At 53.4% G+C, this 16,408-nt stretch overlaps 5 protein-coding genes across 5 annotated transcripts; 1 reads left to right on the top strand and 4 right to left on the bottom strand.

The window, feature by feature from the left end:
• Positions 1 to 1,484: 1,484 nt before the first annotated feature.
• J4E93_005855 (uncharacterized protein) lies at positions 1,485 to 2,021 on the bottom strand (the record flags this gene model as incomplete). The annotated part of the gene is made up of 1 exon (XM_049343774.1): positions 1,485 to 2,021. The coding sequence occupies one exon, from the start codon at positions 2,019 to 2,021 to the stop codon at positions 1,485 to 1,487; it is 537 nt and encodes a 178-aa protein (XP_049199007.1).
• Positions 2,022 to 2,392: 371 nt separating this feature from the next.
• RVB1 (RuvB ATP-dependent DNA helicase pontin) lies at positions 2,393 to 3,928 on the bottom strand (the record flags this gene model as incomplete). The annotated part of the gene is made up of 4 exons (XM_049343773.1): positions 2,393 to 2,860; positions 2,906 to 3,453; positions 3,506 to 3,725; positions 3,776 to 3,928. 4 exons carry the CDS (start codon positions 3,926 to 3,928, stop codon positions 2,393 to 2,395), a joined length of 1,389 nt encoding a protein of 462 aa, XP_049199006.1.
• A 1,261-nt stretch (positions 3,929 to 5,189) lies between these two features.
• J4E93_005853 (uncharacterized protein) lies at positions 5,190 to 7,913 on the bottom strand (the record flags this gene model as incomplete). Its single annotated transcript, XM_049343772.1, has 3 exons — positions 5,190 to 5,245; positions 5,294 to 7,737; positions 7,810 to 7,913. The coding sequence occupies 3 exons, from the start codon at positions 7,911 to 7,913 to the stop codon at positions 5,190 to 5,192; spliced, it is 2,604 nt and encodes an 867-aa protein (XP_049199005.1).
• Positions 7,914 to 9,108: 1,195 nt separating this feature from the next.
• Positions 9,109 to 10,424, top strand: J4E93_005852 (uncharacterized protein; the record flags this gene model as incomplete). Its single annotated transcript, XM_049343771.1, has 2 exons — positions 9,109 to 9,834; positions 9,888 to 10,424. 2 exons carry the CDS (start codon positions 9,109 to 9,111, stop codon positions 10,422 to 10,424), a joined length of 1,263 nt encoding a protein of 420 aa, XP_049199004.1.
• A 4,699-nt stretch (positions 10,425 to 15,123) lies between these two features.
• On the bottom strand, positions 15,124 to 15,573 carry J4E93_005851 (uncharacterized protein; the record flags this gene model as incomplete). The annotated part of the gene is made up of 2 exons (XM_049343770.1): positions 15,124 to 15,406; positions 15,464 to 15,573. The coding sequence occupies 2 exons, from the start codon at positions 15,571 to 15,573 to the stop codon at positions 15,124 to 15,126; spliced, it is 393 nt and encodes a 130-aa protein (XP_049199003.1).
• Between the last annotated feature and the right edge of the window lie 835 nt (positions 15,574 to 16,408).

The raw sequence follows: 16,408 nt of genomic DNA, 5'->3' as shown, positions 1-16,408 counted from the left end.
TGAGGATTGACGACAACAATGAGATCAGATCTACGATACAAGAGCGGCTGGCGGGTGGCCAGCGTTGATGATCAGAAAGCCATGTGGGACCTGCAGCTAAATCCATGATGCGAAAGCTTGATCACTCCAAGGATGATAAGCGACATCCTTGCCGGCTTCCCCCCAAAGGGCAGGATCGGCCCTGCCACGCCCGTCCAGCACAGCTGAAACCTGGGCACAGGAATGAAACCACCATGGCCTTGCACAACACACCCGCCTCACGAGATTATGTGGAAACATTGAGGTTCTGCATTCGTAGGTTTTCGCTCGTTGCTTGGCCTCATCATAGCAAGCAATGATGCAGCGCAGGCCCATGTGGAAATACTTGGCTTCATCGCGATGCCCGAATGGCGTTCAAAAGCCACGTCGAGACGTGCTTGGCTGATCCTGTTGCAACTTTTGTGAATGCCTAGGTACGCCCCGGCTGCATTGTCGGCTGTCACCTCAAGTGTGGTGTGTGCTGTTCAAGCACTCGCCCGGCTGGAAACCTGCTCGTCCTAAACACATGGTCCTCCTCAGGGTCCAAGTGCGTCATTAAGGTTCGCTCCAACGGTCGCGGATCAATAAATTTCATCCACGGTTCAGCCACAGAGAACCAAGCAGCAACTCTTCAGTTTCGGAATCCGAAAGTCTACCGAGCACGGATGAACCCCGCATCGAAACACCAGAGCGTTGTTAGATTCGGTGATCCGAGGGAGCGCACTGCCGCGGAACTCCAAGCTATCCGAACGCCATGCAAGCCATCAAACCAGAGTTCTAGAAATTCCACCACTCTTACACCTCACCATGTATATTTCAGTATTCTTCTACAACATATAAAGAACATCTAGCACATGCTCCGCAATTGCAAGATACCGAGGTCGGAGCTTACCCCATGATATCGTGCGAGGCAGCGGAAATCTACCTAGGTATGCTGTGCTTCCGGTATCGCTTTCCATATGTACGAACCACGAATTGTATGCAGTGTAACTGATCTCAAATGCGTTTGAAATGATCGCACATACCTAGGTACAATGGCATTGCTACCGTCCAACGCGCCTGTGCTCTGATAGTGTACAATCGACCCTTCTTGCCGGTTATCACATCTCGCAAGATACTTGAATGCATCGTTCTAGATAATAATAGAAACATTGGCATCTACTTACTCACTCACTCCTGGCAATTATCCGCTTATTCACTACCACTCCATACAACTCTGAATTGGCTGGGGTAGGCGCGGGTGCGAGTTCTCACACGTAGGCATTTCAAGATGCGTTAGATCTAAGAGGCAACTAGTTATATGTGTCATCTCGTCAGTCTTCGAATATATTTCCATCTCCCTACAATAGCATAAACACAATTGAGCGGCTTGTTCACGTTTCTTGGTATATACATATCCACATCATCCTTAGTTCCTCCACTCATTCCCCACATCTCCCTCGTTCACTTGGTCTCTCTGCACCCCCTCAGAAATCAGTAACCCTCCCATTATAACTCCAATCCCCCGTCTTCCCCGTACTCCCCCACCTAAGCGGTTCGTTCTTCGGTCCGCCCACCTCCCCCGTCTTGGGATTGACATCGCCCTCAAACTCCGGCGGCGCCCCTCTCCTCATATTAGGATGGAACTCCTCTCCCTTCTTAATCTGCTTGCCATTCTCGAACCTGATTTCCGGTCCTTCACTAGCAGCACTATCAGGCGACTGGTTTATCTGGGGTCGAGACGCCGAAGCAGGCGATGCGGGTGTAGGAGACGAATCTGGCGACTGGTTGATGCGCATGCGGATGTTGGGGGTGGAGGTGGGGGTTTCGATGTCTTTGGGGGTGCTGAAGGCGCCCGTGCTTTGCTTTTGTAGCTTTTCGAAGATTTCTTGGTCTTCTTTGGGGAGGCGTGGTGGTGCTGGGCCGGAGCCAAAAGGTGCTTGCGCGTGTCGGGTGGAGATGCTGAAGGTGCGGCGGGAGAGCTGGCGTGGGAGGCGCGTGATGGTGCGCATTGTGGCGGCCATGTTGGGGGTTTGCACAGGTACGACGTCTGTTGTGAATTGCGTGGCTTGCGCGAGGTACGTTGCGTGTGGAGTGAAAGTTGTTTGTGAGTCGAAGGCGAGGACGACTTTCCTGACTGTCGATCTGGGCCGCGGTTCGTACGGAGCCAATCGGAGCCTTACAGTGGCAACGGAGGTCGCATTTTCGTAGATCGTGGACATGCATCACAGCATTTTACATATCTGAATGTACAGTTCCGAATTATTATCGTGATATCGAGACCCAGTACATGTTGCGTGTAACTTTTCAGAAAGCTATCGTCCCTTCTGGGTGAAAACGCCCACCACCCTCTGCATCCAAACGCCAGGCTATCGTACAAACTACAGCACAACCTCTAGGAAATGTATCCGTTCGTCTCGCCCAGTGCTCGCGCACTCCTTCCGGCGTCCAAGAACAGGCTTTGACATTCCTCCACATCGTCCACCTCGATTTGCTTGTTCTCCCGTCCATTGACCTCTGCCAATACACTTGCAGGTGCCAGAAGTTGCAGCGCGTATCGCAGGCTGATCTTCTCACCAAGAGCGCTGACCTTCTCCTTCGCAGGTGCAGAGATGTTGAGCTTCTCGGTTGTGACGCGCGTGGAAATAATCGACTTGATCTCTGCGGGTCCGTATGGGTGTGTAGGGATGATGAGCAGACGCGCGAGGAGATCGGTCGGGATACCGTGCGCTGATGGAGGAAGGTTCTCTCCGCCACGAATATGTGTGTTGCCGCGGTTAGATGCGAGGATGACAAGAGGTGACAGAGGGGATTCCAGAGCGCGGTTTAGGAATGTGAATGCCTCGAGATCGAGCATGTGAACCTGCATATGTTAGTCGAGCCCAAATTTCAAGAAACAATGTCTTACCTCGTCGATGAAGAGCACACCGGGTACTAGGTCTGCGATACCTTGGTCGATGTACCTGTTAACGACCTTGTTGATCTCTAACCTCAGCTTCTCGGTGATCTCGGTCTTCTTAGGCTTCATCAACTGGCCCATCATGCTCATAATGTCCTGTCCACCTTGCGGCCGCGCGTTGGCGACATCTAGGTCGTGCAGGGTGACGTCCTGAACGATCTCCTTCTTCTTGTGCACATCGCCCTTGGGTATAGGGACATATTCTTCCGCCTCGAGGTCGAACTCGGTCGCGTAGGCGTCTGATCGTCCGACGCGCTTTACGGCCCCCGTGTTGGCTTCAATGTAGATGACATCGCCCAGACGGACGCGCTCCTTCTGTATGGCCTCGTATATGGATGGGTCGAGTCGCAGCTTCTTTGTGCCCTTGGCAGACTTGAGGTTGATGAGGAGGTGCGAGATGGTGCGGCCATAGCCTCCGAGCGGGTTTTCGGCTTCTTCAGGAGTGAGCTCTGTCACTTCACCTTCGTAGACCTCCTTGGTTTCCTTCACGCGAAGACCTGTTCCAATGTATCAGTAGAGCCCGTGCTCATAGATCGAGTGAATGCGCACCTATCGCTCTCCTGAAGTTCTCCATGAGCGCTTCGGTCTTCTTGACCTCCGCAGAGTAGATCTCGCTGCCAACAATCGGACAGAATGGTACCTTTGTACCCAGCTCCTGGCTCACAGCCAATGCCAATGCGGTTTTACCGGTTCCGGGACCACCTGCGAGTAGCACGGCTCTGCCTGACATCTTCTTCGCCTTGACGAGGTCGACAACTAGACCACATGCCTGCGCCAGTTAGTACCTAGGCTGAACGAGAGTGTGCAGGGCTCAAGTACCTCTCGTGCTGCAGCTTGGCCGACGAAGCCGCCAGCTGAGGGAGTTGCGCGTCCATCGCTTGATAGACCTAGTCCTTTGATATGGGAATGCGCCGCGGTTCTGGATGAGCGATCGTGCGTGCTCTTGACTTCGCTGACTGGCACAGTCGTCATTTTCGTGTCGCAAGCGCTCAATTCTACGGAACGGCAAAGATTCGCAATCGGGGTGTGGATGGCAGTCGCGTGGGGAGGGTGGTGATGGTATGTACAGCTGGGCGCGCGTTGTTTGGGTCTTGAGCTCGAAGTTTTGGGAGGGATGGCAGTTCGCGAAAGGCACAGCTTAGCGCGTCGACCGCAGCACCGGCGCTCTATGTCAGTCACCCGCTGGAATCCCCACCCTCCGCCTCCACTCACAGCAGCAGGGCATTCACACTCCCGGGCCTGTCTCAGGGTCGCCCGTCATACTGCCTACTTTCTTGCTATCGCTCCACCGACTGCACTGCACACTACCATTTGCCAGCATTTTCGACCATCGCGCCTTCCTCATGGCGTTGCTGTCCATTCCCGTCACACGACGTCGCAGTCAGGGTCACTGCCTGAGCGAGGCGCCAACACAGCGTACAGTATCTGATCTCCCTCTTGCGACGTCCGAGCCTGACAGTGCTACAGTTTATCGCCCTCGGGAGCATACCTAGCCATGTGCGCGCCCTGAGTACCGCCATCACTACCGTCACCCCTCGGAACTTCCTCCCCCGAACATCTAGTGGCCACTCCTTCACCCTGAGGGAACACGGGCTACCTTGAAAACACACATATGGAAAACTCACATGGATATCCGAAAGAACCATACACGCGAAGCGACACGATAGCGGATATCCCTTTCGGCCAGCTCCACAACTGCGCCGCACCCACTGGCATCCACTCTCGAGGCCTGCCGAGCCAAGACCACAAGGACCGTGGAACATCACACACCGAGGCACAACGCACATTTGGCAATATTATCTGGATTTTGTTCTCGGCTGCCTACCCGAGCAGCATACTCATACAGCAAAAGGATACTCGCATGTCCTCCATTTTCAGTCGAACCTCCCCGCCAAGTGCCACTTGGAGCTTACAGCCCATGCCTTTGACCAAAGGGACCTAAAAAGACAAACCTCGTCACTCGTAATCCGTTATCGGCATTGGTACCATGATCATGGCACCTCTAGGGTGTGGTCGGTGTGCAAGAGAGAATACTATACAATCGATGTGGGTTGGTTGTGTATGGGTTTGGTGGTGAGTCGATGCCCTCCGACTTGAGCAAGCACTGACATTGCCTCAGTTCTCCCTGGCCATCAGACGCCCACGTTCCATCATGTCAAAGAGAAGGAAGAAGATTGGACCAATCATCGAATCAGGACGTCACACGAGAATAGCAGGACTTATGGACGGAAGATCACTCCTCCTCGCTCTCGGAGCCGCTGTCGTCATCATCGCTAGATGCATCATGCACTGCAGAGGTTAGTGGGTGATTGAAACGTGCACGTACTGACGACTCACCAGGTGGAGACTGGCTGGATCCCGATGCACCGCCCTGGAACGACTGCAGCTTCTCCTGGATCTTGCGCATGTTGTCTTCTTGCTCGCTCTTGCCCATAGGCTTGTTCTTCTTCGGTCGGGCCGCCGCCTGCTTCGAGACCTGCCTCGGCGGTTCGAAGTCATCATCGACCACGGCACCTCCCTTAGAGCTACGGAGAGACTTGATAAACCTCAACAACTCGCGGAGAGTATCATCGTTGATCTCGTCCATGTCGAGCTCCATCTCATCATCGTTCACGGTGGCAAGGTGCGGGCAGCCGTTTCTGATGATCTGGACCGCCTTGCGCATATCAAGATCGCCGAGCGTACTGATACCCTCCGAGATCTCCTGTTTCTGGGCGAAACTCAGAGGCGCAGGAGCCTTTGCCTTCTTGACCGGAGCAGTCTTGATGGGCTTGGCAGGAGGCGGCACCGCAAGGGGAAGACTCTTCCTCTTTGCTGGTGGCGCCACAGCCTTCTTCTTCTTGCCAGGTAACTTGGGGGAAGCACGCTTGCCACCCGTCTGTTGTTGCAGAAGTTGTTGCGCTGTGGCGTTCAGTTGAGCAATCTGTTGTTGGATTGCAAGGAACTGTGCCTGAGCAGGGTCTATCTCCTCCTCCTCTTCGTCTTCCTCATCTTCTTCATCGGAGTAGAGGTCGCTTGGCGAGTGTTCAGGAGCAGGCGCATGCTGGGCAAGCCAGTCCGCCTTCTCCTTCCACAGGCTCTCGAAGAGATCTTCCATCTTGTGTCCCATCTGGTTGACGGCATCACCTTCGGGGTTGAACTTGTAGCAGTTGTGGAATACCAGCTGCGCATCCGCGTAGAAGTCCTTGGCACTCTGGTAGACACCATTCTTCAGGTTCTTCTCGATCGTTCCAAAGTCCATCGGCTTCTTGATGATCTTGAGATAGGACGGGATGTTGAGTGCCACGGGATCTACGGGAGCGATGAACGGGTAAGTAACCGCACTGTACTTTGGCTTCATGAGCTCGGTAAGCACAGACTCGCAGAACTTGAGTTCTTGTTGGAACTTCTTCCGTCTCGGCTTTGCGTTGGTGTAAGGCAAATCCTTCGACGGCCTGTGAATCTCTCGCTTTGGCCTACCGTCGGTTGTGGACGAATCACGTCGAATCAGTGGAGTGCCGTCTTGCTGGAGAGGCCAGGCAGCCTGAGGCGACGTTGCAGCCGGGGTAGCGACAGCAGGAGACTTGACGTTGGGTGGCGCAACGCGAGACTCACGTCGAGCCTTCTGCGAGGTGCTCACCGACGGCTTCTTGGCCTTGGCTGGCTTTGGTGGCTCTTCCGCAGCAGCGCCTCGGGGCATCTTACCCATGCCTTTCAAGAAGTAAGCGCGAAGGTTGTAACCTGCCTGCGTTACAGGATGCTCTTTGTTGTTGAAAAGCTCGCTGTTCGTGATCATCTGATCGAGATCTGCCATGAAATCCCTTACGTAAGTGTACTTTTTGTCCTTCAGCTTGTGCTCCATAGTCGTCAAGTCCATTGGGTTCTTGACAATGTCGGGATAAGTCGGGATGTTGAGGGCTACAGGGTCAACAGGATCCTTGAACGCTAATGAAACCTTGATCTTCTTCGTGTTCCTTATCCGCTCAAGAAGAAACCTGTTCTGTGCATCCGTCATCGGAGTGGTGGGCCACTCTTCCCAATCAACAGCCTTGTGGACACCTGATGCTTCTTGCGCAGAGTCAGATGTCGGGCCTGGGGTACCTCCATTTACACTGGTCTGCTCTGCCTGATTCGGCAACTCCGGCAGCTTGAAGTCGGCTTGGGCCTCCTCTTCAGTCTTGGTGCGCTTCGCGTCGGGAATGTCGTCATCGTCATCCTCGCGGGGGCGCACTTTGCCAGAAGACGGGGCATCCTCCATTTCCCGGTCTACGATCGCCGGAGATTGAGCGGCAGCGGATTGGGGCGCAGTGGCTGTATTGCCATCGGTCTTGATCGTGAGGTCGTGCATTGGCTTGGTAGGCGCTCCGGAGGACTCTGAGGGTTTTGACTCTTCAGGCGCATCGGCGGTGGTGTCCATACTGTCTTCAGTCGGGCCTTCCTCCTTATCGGCCAACTGGGTTTCGGGCACTTCCTGCGTGCTAGCGCCTGTTGCCTGGGTGGCTGAAGAGAGCTCCTCTGCAGTTGCTGGCTCATCGCGTACGTCTGAAGTGGGCGCCTCGACAGCGTTCGCTACCGTGGCACCAACATCCGAGTCGCCGAACAGCGAATTATTGTCCTGGTTCTCAGGCAGATATTGTGCGACACCATCGATTCCGGCGGACACGTTGGTAGTGGGTTCAACTGCAGGTGCTGACGTGTCCATGTCTACGTGATTTCCGTTGGTAGTGGGTTTTGATTGCGCGGTGGTATCGTCGATGGTGGTGGTCTTGGAGTCGGGTTCGTCGAAGAGTACATCGTGAACACTACTAGGTATTAGTAGGTTGCGCGAGGTGAGAGAGGAGGGGCGAGCGAAGGTGAAGGGAAGAGCGACTTACCCGTTTGCCTCGGTATCCACTGCCATTGCGTCTGCCGGCGCAAAAGCGCTCGCCTTAAGGTCCAGGGAGGGTTTATCGACAGTAGGTGATGTCATTACTGCCATGGGGCCATGAAAGTCAAAGACGGGTTTGCGCGCGGCTGACAGAGTATATGGTGTGTTTGATGTTGTTGCTAATCTGGGCTTGTTAGCGACTTCCGTTTTAGGCGCACGCGACTGCGCAGGTATACGCGTGTTAATGACGGACACGGCAGTGAAAGAGGGATGGGCGCGTTTGCGGTAAAGGTGGGGTCGCAAAGTGAGGCTAGCGTCGGTAGAGTGACGCGAGGGATGGGGAGGGGCAGCTGCGGACTATATGTTGCAGAGGCTGAGACGCACGTGACTACGTACCAGATGGTGGCGGCGGCGAGGTAGCAGGGCGAAGGCGGCAGTCGGTGATGAGTCAGACTTTATAGCGCCGACGCGTTTGTTGTGGTGGGCCAAGCGCGTAGAGGAAGAGGCAATAACGGCGTGGTGCAGCTGTGCGCCCTCTCAAGATGTGCGACAACAACACAAACGTTGGTGATGTGGTGCACGGATGGTGACGGCGGCTTGGGCTCAGACGGCGGGCGGTGAGCGCTAGTGTGTGCAGCGGATGCGGATGCAGACAGACGGGGATGGATGCGCGGTATTAATTATGTCGGATGTAGTGGGTGCAGCCGCCTAGACTTGGGACGCGGTATACTGGGCCTTGGACGGGTGATGAGGTGTGGCGGGGGAGTGCGAGTAAGGTTGGGTGATCGGGAGCAGGCGCGTATTGATTGGAGGCAGATCAGGAAAATGGACTCAAGAACGTCGAAGACAGACGCGAGAGGAGAGGCATTGGGGTTAAGTAGCCCGGCCCTTCCATCTCCGAGCCAAGCCTCAGAGCAGCCCCTGGAAATGCCACTAGCCTCGACGGGAACGTGTCCTTGCCGACTTCTTGACCATGCGCGTCCGCAACGCCGCGTTTGGACACTTTTTACCTGTCCTGTTGCATTCTTGAGATGCACCTGGACTTTCACGCTTCCTGGCCGATGACTTTGCTGTTGCAGCGGACGCCGTGAACGCGTCGCCGCAAGCTCGCTGCGCACGGGCCTTCCCTGTGGTCGGCAAAGTCCGTGCGTGCAGGCGTGGGTAATTCGCTCGTTCCAAATTTTTTGCGACCACTTGCATCTTGCGCATTGCTTCAGGCTGCAACATTGAAGCCTTGTACGAACTTCCGGTGAAGCCTTCCACACGCGTCGCCTGCGATACATCGACACATACGGTCTTCACGAAAATGCCCGCCGTCGTAGCAACCCCGAAGAATCGCGATCGCCGGCCTGCGAAAAAACCCAAGTTGGCGCAATCGCCTGCGACAGTCCGCCAAAATGGTCTCAAAGCACTAGTAAATGGGAATGCGTCCAAGCCTACAGCAAAGACAAACAGTGTCAAGAATGCGCAGGCAGACCGAGTCGACGACGCCACTGCTGTTGTTGAAGGACCGGCCGATGCGCACATGGTGGACGCGGACGTCATAGAGATCAGCAGCGCCGAGGAAGAGAGCGATGACGACTCGGACAGCGCGCAAGAAGATCCCACACAGACCAATGCTGAGAACGACGCTGCCGCGGATGACGAGAATGGCGCGGAACCAGAGGAGCTTACATTCGGGGACCGATTACGCGCAGAAGGCCCTGAGCCTGTCCAAGAATCGCGAATTATAAGCGTCGAAGACGCCTTCGACCCCAACCCAGAGCGCGCAGTAACTGCCACAAAGAACCGGCCCCTTGCACCACCGAATGCAAACTCTCTCGGCACCGTTCTCACTCAAGCCCTGCGCACCAACGACAAGGAGCTCCTCGATTCATGTCTTCAGGTGGTCGATGTAGAGTCGGTCTACGCTACCGTCGAACGGTTGCCATCGCCGTTGGTTGGAACACTACTGCAGAGGTTGGCTGAGAGGCTACACCGAAGTCCCGGCCGAGCAGGCATGTTGATGGCCTGGGTACAATGGAGTCTTGCCGTAAGGAGTCCGCCTCTAAATGGAAAAAGCATCGACTAACACTTACCTGATAGGCCCACGGAGGATACCTCGCTTCCCAGCCCCAAATCGTCAAGCAACTTACCGCACTGAATAAAGTTCTGAAAGAGCGCTCGAGTGGGCTGATGCCGCTCATGTCATTGAAGGGTCGCCTGGATATGCTTCAAGCCCAACTTGACCTCAGGAAACGAAACCAAGCCGCCAACGACGATGCGGACGAAGCACTGGTATACGTCGAGGGACAGGACGATTACGTCTCCGATGACGAGTCGGTTGAGGGAGCCACTTCAACCCCGAAGCGATCGCGCCCGGAGATGGAGGAGGACGATGAAAGCTCGTCGGATGATATGGGCCTGAACATGGAGATGGATGACGTCTCCGACGAGGGTAGTGAAGGTTCTGATGAAGACCTCATCGATGATGAGGCAGAAGAGACGGATGATGATGAGGGAGGGGACATGTCAGAGCCTATGAGCGATGATTTGGACGACGGCGAATCTGAGAGCGGAGACGAATCGAAACCGGAGCGAAGATCAACAGCTGCTCGGGCTGGACTCAAAAGCCGGCGCTGAGTGTGAAGAGGAAGTTCGTAATTATTGTACAGTCTACGACGGCTCGCGAACCACACTACTTGGCGCGTCCGATCATCCAAAATTGGGATTCACGCATAGGCGTTCATCTATGGTGGCGTTGATACCTTACTTACGGCAATCTACACGAAGTTTAGATTTCTTCTACGTACCGCATTCCGGGAGTATCCCCACATGACCAATGGAAGGTTATTGCAGCTAATCAGGCTGTTTGTCGGTCTGAGACATGTCTTTCCCTTGTGGTCAGTTGAAAATATTCATACTGTGAGCTCTAATCTCATCTAGCCTGCACAACGTATTGCCATCTTACCATACAATGTTTTCATCGCCGAATACATGACAGCACTCTTGTTTTCTCACAGTCCAGATGCCGATCTTATATACCAAGAAAACGCGTATGCACGCCAAAGTCTTCAGATCCAACGACCAGTCGTCTCAGTCAGGACAACGTCAACGCCTCACACGCAGGGAAACCGAAGAACCCTATACTCCTGTCCACTCTACCAATCCACAGTCTAAACCCCGGTTGGAGAAGGTCTGTGCTCTTATATCAGATCATAACGGTAATCGCATAAAGCGCGACAGGCCTTGTCCAGTTCTGCGCCGCACAGCTTCAGGCCATCGCTTCCAGCTTGGTCTTCGACAGACTACGGACGTTAGTTTCACAATTAGAGCTCCCCCCAGCGATTCTTGTTGAAACGAACTACATAACAACGCGTTTATTGCTAAGGCGTACGAGCTAACCGGACTACACCGTAACATCGGCAGAGGGAAGATAAGCGCACCATGGATCGCATTGCTAAAGCCCAGCGCCAATACGAAATTTACACGAAGGAAGCATGCGACGTCCGCCATGTGACTTCTTGTCACAATCTCAATGCCCATTATAAGCGCGATGGAGGCGAGGGCGGAGAGCATTACTGTAAGATAGACGAGTCTAAGCGCTACGATTTGAATGACTATCGTCGGACTGACCGTCTAGTACTTAGCGGCCTCACACACACAAAGTTGAGGAAGGATCCTGATTTGCGAGAGTGGCTTATTCCAGCTACTTCCTCGAACAGCTCATCGGAGGGGACGGATGAGGAAAACATGTCTGACAATGAGGATATCTGGTCGCAAGCAGGAAAGGAGGAAGGAGGAGGGGGCTCTAAGTGAGGACATCCCCATACAATTCGCTGATGCCTAGCAAGGTTTTGTTCTTCAAGATTTTCTTTGCGCTTCATTTTCTCGACACATTCGGCGATACATTCCACCTTCTTTACTACGTTTCCATTCCCCCATGTTCACCATGTTCACCATGATGATCTTGATTGCTCGTCAATCATCTTTCGACTACCATCTAGCATACATTCGATATTTCACCATTCTTCCTCCGTCAAACATGTGTCTTTACAGTGTTGTTGCCCAAACACGTCGGCCCTGCCTTTTCTCCGCACTTTGAGAGGAATTTTCTGGTGAGCTGCTCTCAACTGGATTGAGACATATCGCCTGCGCCTAACATGCCATCTCTACCTTGGGGCTCGATGAGTGCCAGACAACGCAAGCTGGAAATCGAGAGGATGGAAGCCTGCGACGTTCCACACAAATCGCGTAACGGAGATCTGCGGGCTAGTTTTCGAGCGGAAGAGGATGGGGATGCCGAGCCGACAACGTCTTTAACTACGGCCTGTGTTTATACTGTTGCAGATATCCAAGTCCCTTCCCCTACATTAAACCCTCTCACTACAGATGACCGTTCGTATCGTCGTCACGGAATAGTCGGCATTGAGCAACTGTACGATAGGGAACATCTTCACCCAGCGCCTTTGCCGTCTCCAAGGTATCCCGAGCCAGCACCAACAAACAGGTTTTCTAGGCATATCGTTGCCTGCCCACCATTCTCGACAAGACAAGAATGGGAGGAAATCCGTGCAGAAGTTCCGATGAGATTCGCAAATGCGGAAACGCTACCGCCAGCTCCAACGTCTGTCTCTCCAACAGCTCTCGTGCAACGAGAGACAACTACCATCTCACATGAAGCCGTGATAGATGAGGTTCCTGAAACTCATCGCAGCAATCGAAGTTCCTATAGCTCCCACATTCGATCAATACAGATGCGTCGCGACCAGGTTTACCAACACGAGTATAGACAAGGTTCCACTCGAACTGACTCTGTTACCGACTCCGACAACGGCGAAGCGCCCAGGAGACGAGATCGCAATTACACCGTAGTCAACCAAACCACCAACACACGCTCTGTTCTAAGCGACTGCGATACGGACACAGAAAGCAATACCACAGAATTGCCTGACAGAGCAGCACCTGACTACATTGCTCTTGAACAAAACGATGGATCACGCTCCGTTTTGAGCGATTGCATCACAGACACAGATAGCAACACTACGGAAAAGCGGAACAGGCGAGGGGGTGTATACGTCGATCTTGGACAGAACGATAGACCACGACTTGTTCTAAGCGATTGCGACACTGAGAGCAAAGCAGGTAGCGATACCACGGAAGTGCCGGACAGACGAAGGCCAGAGCATACCGCTCCGATGGGAATCAACACATCAACATCTTCTCTAAGCAACAATAATACTGATATAGCTACCACACGAGCGTCCAACATAGGCAATAAGGCACCAATCAACAGCCGTCTACTCCTCAAGAAAAGTTCCAAAGATCTCAGAAAGAGCACCCATCACTTGTCGACATGGAATGAAACCAAGATCCTACCAGAAATCACAGCATCGGGCCGTCAAGGACTGCGTAAAGCCAAGTCGTGGTTTACAGAGAAGATACAGGGTCGCAACGAGCCACCTCTTAGTGCTGAAGAAGCTGCTAAGAGAAAAGAGGAAGCCGAGAAAGCGGCTGCTGCGAAAAAATGGGCTAAAGAACGGATGGCTTTTGACCAAGTACAGGCTGATCTTGCACAGGTGACATTTGCTCTTGGAGAAGTCGCTAGCGATGCAGCGTTGAGGCAAATGGGTCCTGGAGCGATGCCTGGGTGCTGCGACCCAGAGTGTACGCTTGCTTGCTGCAGGAAGGGGAGATGATGGTGAATAGCGGGTATCTCACTTAAGGGTTAGCTATCTACGTTCGTCTGGAGCGGATATGGTCTTCCTGAAAGCCCGACAGATTGGCTATTTAGTCGAAGTGTTAATCTGCACTGTTCCATAGTATATAACCACCACTGTTCGCCCAGCCTACCATGGTCCTTTCTTTGTCTCCATCCCAAATTCCATCACCGCTGTCATGTCTTTGTCCCGTCCACTTCCACACAGCCACAATGTCCTTGTTCATTCACCAGTGCATCTCCAACACTCAACCCTTTACTTATGTGATAAGCCTGTTATGAAAGCCTTCAGCAAGAATGCAAGCCTCACTGTCTTGCTACGCAGTACTCTTCGTCTACCGCTTCGCATCTCTACATCGGAAAGCTGCCACCAAGATATCCACAGCTACATACACCACCCGTTGTATCCCTGCGCTCTCTCCAGACCCGAAATCGTGGATAATGCCACGACGCAACCCCAATATGACGATTACCACCAATGCAGTTGTCAAGCAAACGTTCCTGCTGAGTCCAACACCTACAACGACAACCTTCCACGCCAGCGGTAACACTCTTCCTGTATTCCCCGGCGCCCAAACCTTCCTCCTCAGCCCGACGGTAACCCTCAGTCCAAGATCTTTCCGTACTGATTCGCCTGTCCTGCCACCTTCTCCACCATCTCCTGCACTTACTCTTTTTCACGCTAATCACATTCTCCGTACTTCAAGGCCTACGGAGGATCTGCCTGCTTATCCAATATCTCGCACTTTTGAAGATGGTAGTACTAGCTCTCTTGACTCGTCTAGTAGTTCATCTGGTGGTTTGAACTCATCTAGCGTACGGCCGACTGAAGAGGAAGGTTGGGGGTCACAAACTACGCGGATGAGCGATATTCTGCCTGATGACTTGGACATCTACGGTGAAGACGAGGAAGAAGAGAACGAAAAAGAAAACTTGGATACGAGACCGTGGAGTATCGCGCTTACTGATGCTGTGCAAGACGTTGTCTGTGAACAAGATGAAAAGATTCAGCACGTGGAGAAAACGGAACAGACGGGACGGCCGGCGACTGAGGTAGAGCGGGAGACGAAAGCCCTGGAATTGGGACCGGAGATTCAAGGTTCGTTGCCAATGATCAGGGAGAGTGATTACCCTTACTACCCGCTGCCGTCGTATCCTCCACAGCCAAGGATAAAAAGAGATATCCAGTGGGTGGTTCCATTAAAAGGTGGAGGGGTAGCCAAGAGGAGTAGCAATGACAGCGCTGGTTGCGGTAACCCCGTGAAAGATCTCTTAAGAAGACTGTTCCGGAGAAGAGGGTAAGGAAAGCAGTAGTCTCTAGTCAGTCAAAACGATTTTCACTAGTAGATTCCATGAGAGCTTTTCCTCAGCTTGCATCTCGTTCTACTCACTTGCCTTTAAGCCAAAACTCTTCACTAAGTCACCGCAAATATCCATCACCTGGCATCAGAACATCATCACCAACAGAAGAGACACGTTCATAAAAAGCCACAACCGGGCTCAAACATCAATTCAAAAAAGGTACTAAACAAAGAACGCAACCCTTTGGGTATCGCAACAACCGCAATCTCTCTTCCATCCCCCTTCTCCATCCATCTCAAACCACCACGCCTATTACTCAATCTACAAGAAGAAAGCAGCAACGGCACCGACACCGGCGAGCGCACCACCGACCTTGAGGCCAGAAGCGGCACCAGTGAACTCAGAGGGAGGAGGACCGGTCATGCTGCCAGTGGGGGCGGCAGTGCCGGTGGGCATGGCGTATCCGGTACCGACGGAGGACGCATCGGGGACCATGGGGACACCGGTGCCGCCCATGACGGGGGCGGAGGAGGGGGCCATGGGGGCGGTGGTGGGGTAGTAGGCGGAGCTCATGGAGGGAGCGACGGGGGTGTGCTGCATGGTCCTAAGTTGATTTGTTAGTATGAGAATGTATGGTAATAGTTGATTGAGGAAAACGTACTCGGTGACAGTGACAGTGACGGCAGCAGAGCAGGACTCCTCAGCGGCGGGAGCACCGTACTGAGCAGCAACAACTGCGACGAGGGAAGCGGCGACGACGGAGAAACGCATGTTGATAGTTGGTAGAAGTTGGGAGAAGGTAAATTGGGTATAAGGCGTTAGGAGACGTAAAGTCGAGTCGTTGGTGGTAGTAAAGACTGTGAGTTTGACTTGGCTTGCAAGAAAAAAAATGAGTGGCTAATAGAACACTAGGTACTATAGATTATGTTGGATCGTAGGATGATGAGAGAAGAAGAGTAGTAGGAGGGATATGAGGCGGTCCAATGGGTCTTATACAGCCCTCTTATTAGTAGTCATATGACAGGCGATGGGGTGGGTGGAGGACGCGCCAGCCTTGCCCATCGATCGACTGAGTTGGTTCATTTCCTCGCGGGCGATGGTCTAGATTGGTTGGGTCATCCTTGCATGTCAAGTGTGGCGAGCATGCTGGATTGCTCACAGGTTGGGGTGGGCGATAGCGGAAATTGTGTTTGTTGATCGACGGTTGGTAGGTGCGCGTCATGAGGTTTGCAAAAGCTTTGCCATTGCCGCGATGAATGTGGGGGAGTGTTGCGCGTCATGCTGGGCTTTTTGTGTTTCGCGCGCCTCGTTACGACTGTTCAGACTGCTTTTGCTGTTACAAAGGCGTTGAGTTCTATTTCCATCGCAGCACGCGACATCTCGAGGACGAGTTGTTTCGAAACATCCCTAATCACAGCTTCCAACCAAAAATGCGGCCTGCATATTAAGGTCATTTTGATAGGAACGGCTCAATATTAGCACGCGGCGCCTTCCACCGTTCTGAGACGCCGGTGGGCGGACCCCTGACGCTAGCCGTGATGGGGCTAGGCCATCACCTCGATCATGAATGCTCCCGTCGACGAGGAAATGTACCTGTCGATCTTGC

This window comes from Alternaria ventricosa, assembly GCF_023758065.1.
Source record: "Alternaria ventricosa strain BMP 2768 chromosome Unknown scaffold_9, whole genome shotgun sequence".
NCBI classification, from domain to species: Eukaryota; Fungi; Ascomycota; class Dothideomycetes; order Pleosporales; family Pleosporaceae; genus Alternaria; species Alternaria ventricosa.
The sequence above is the reverse complement of the archived record's forward strand: the minus strand, read 5'-3'. Positions and strand labels throughout refer to the sequence as shown.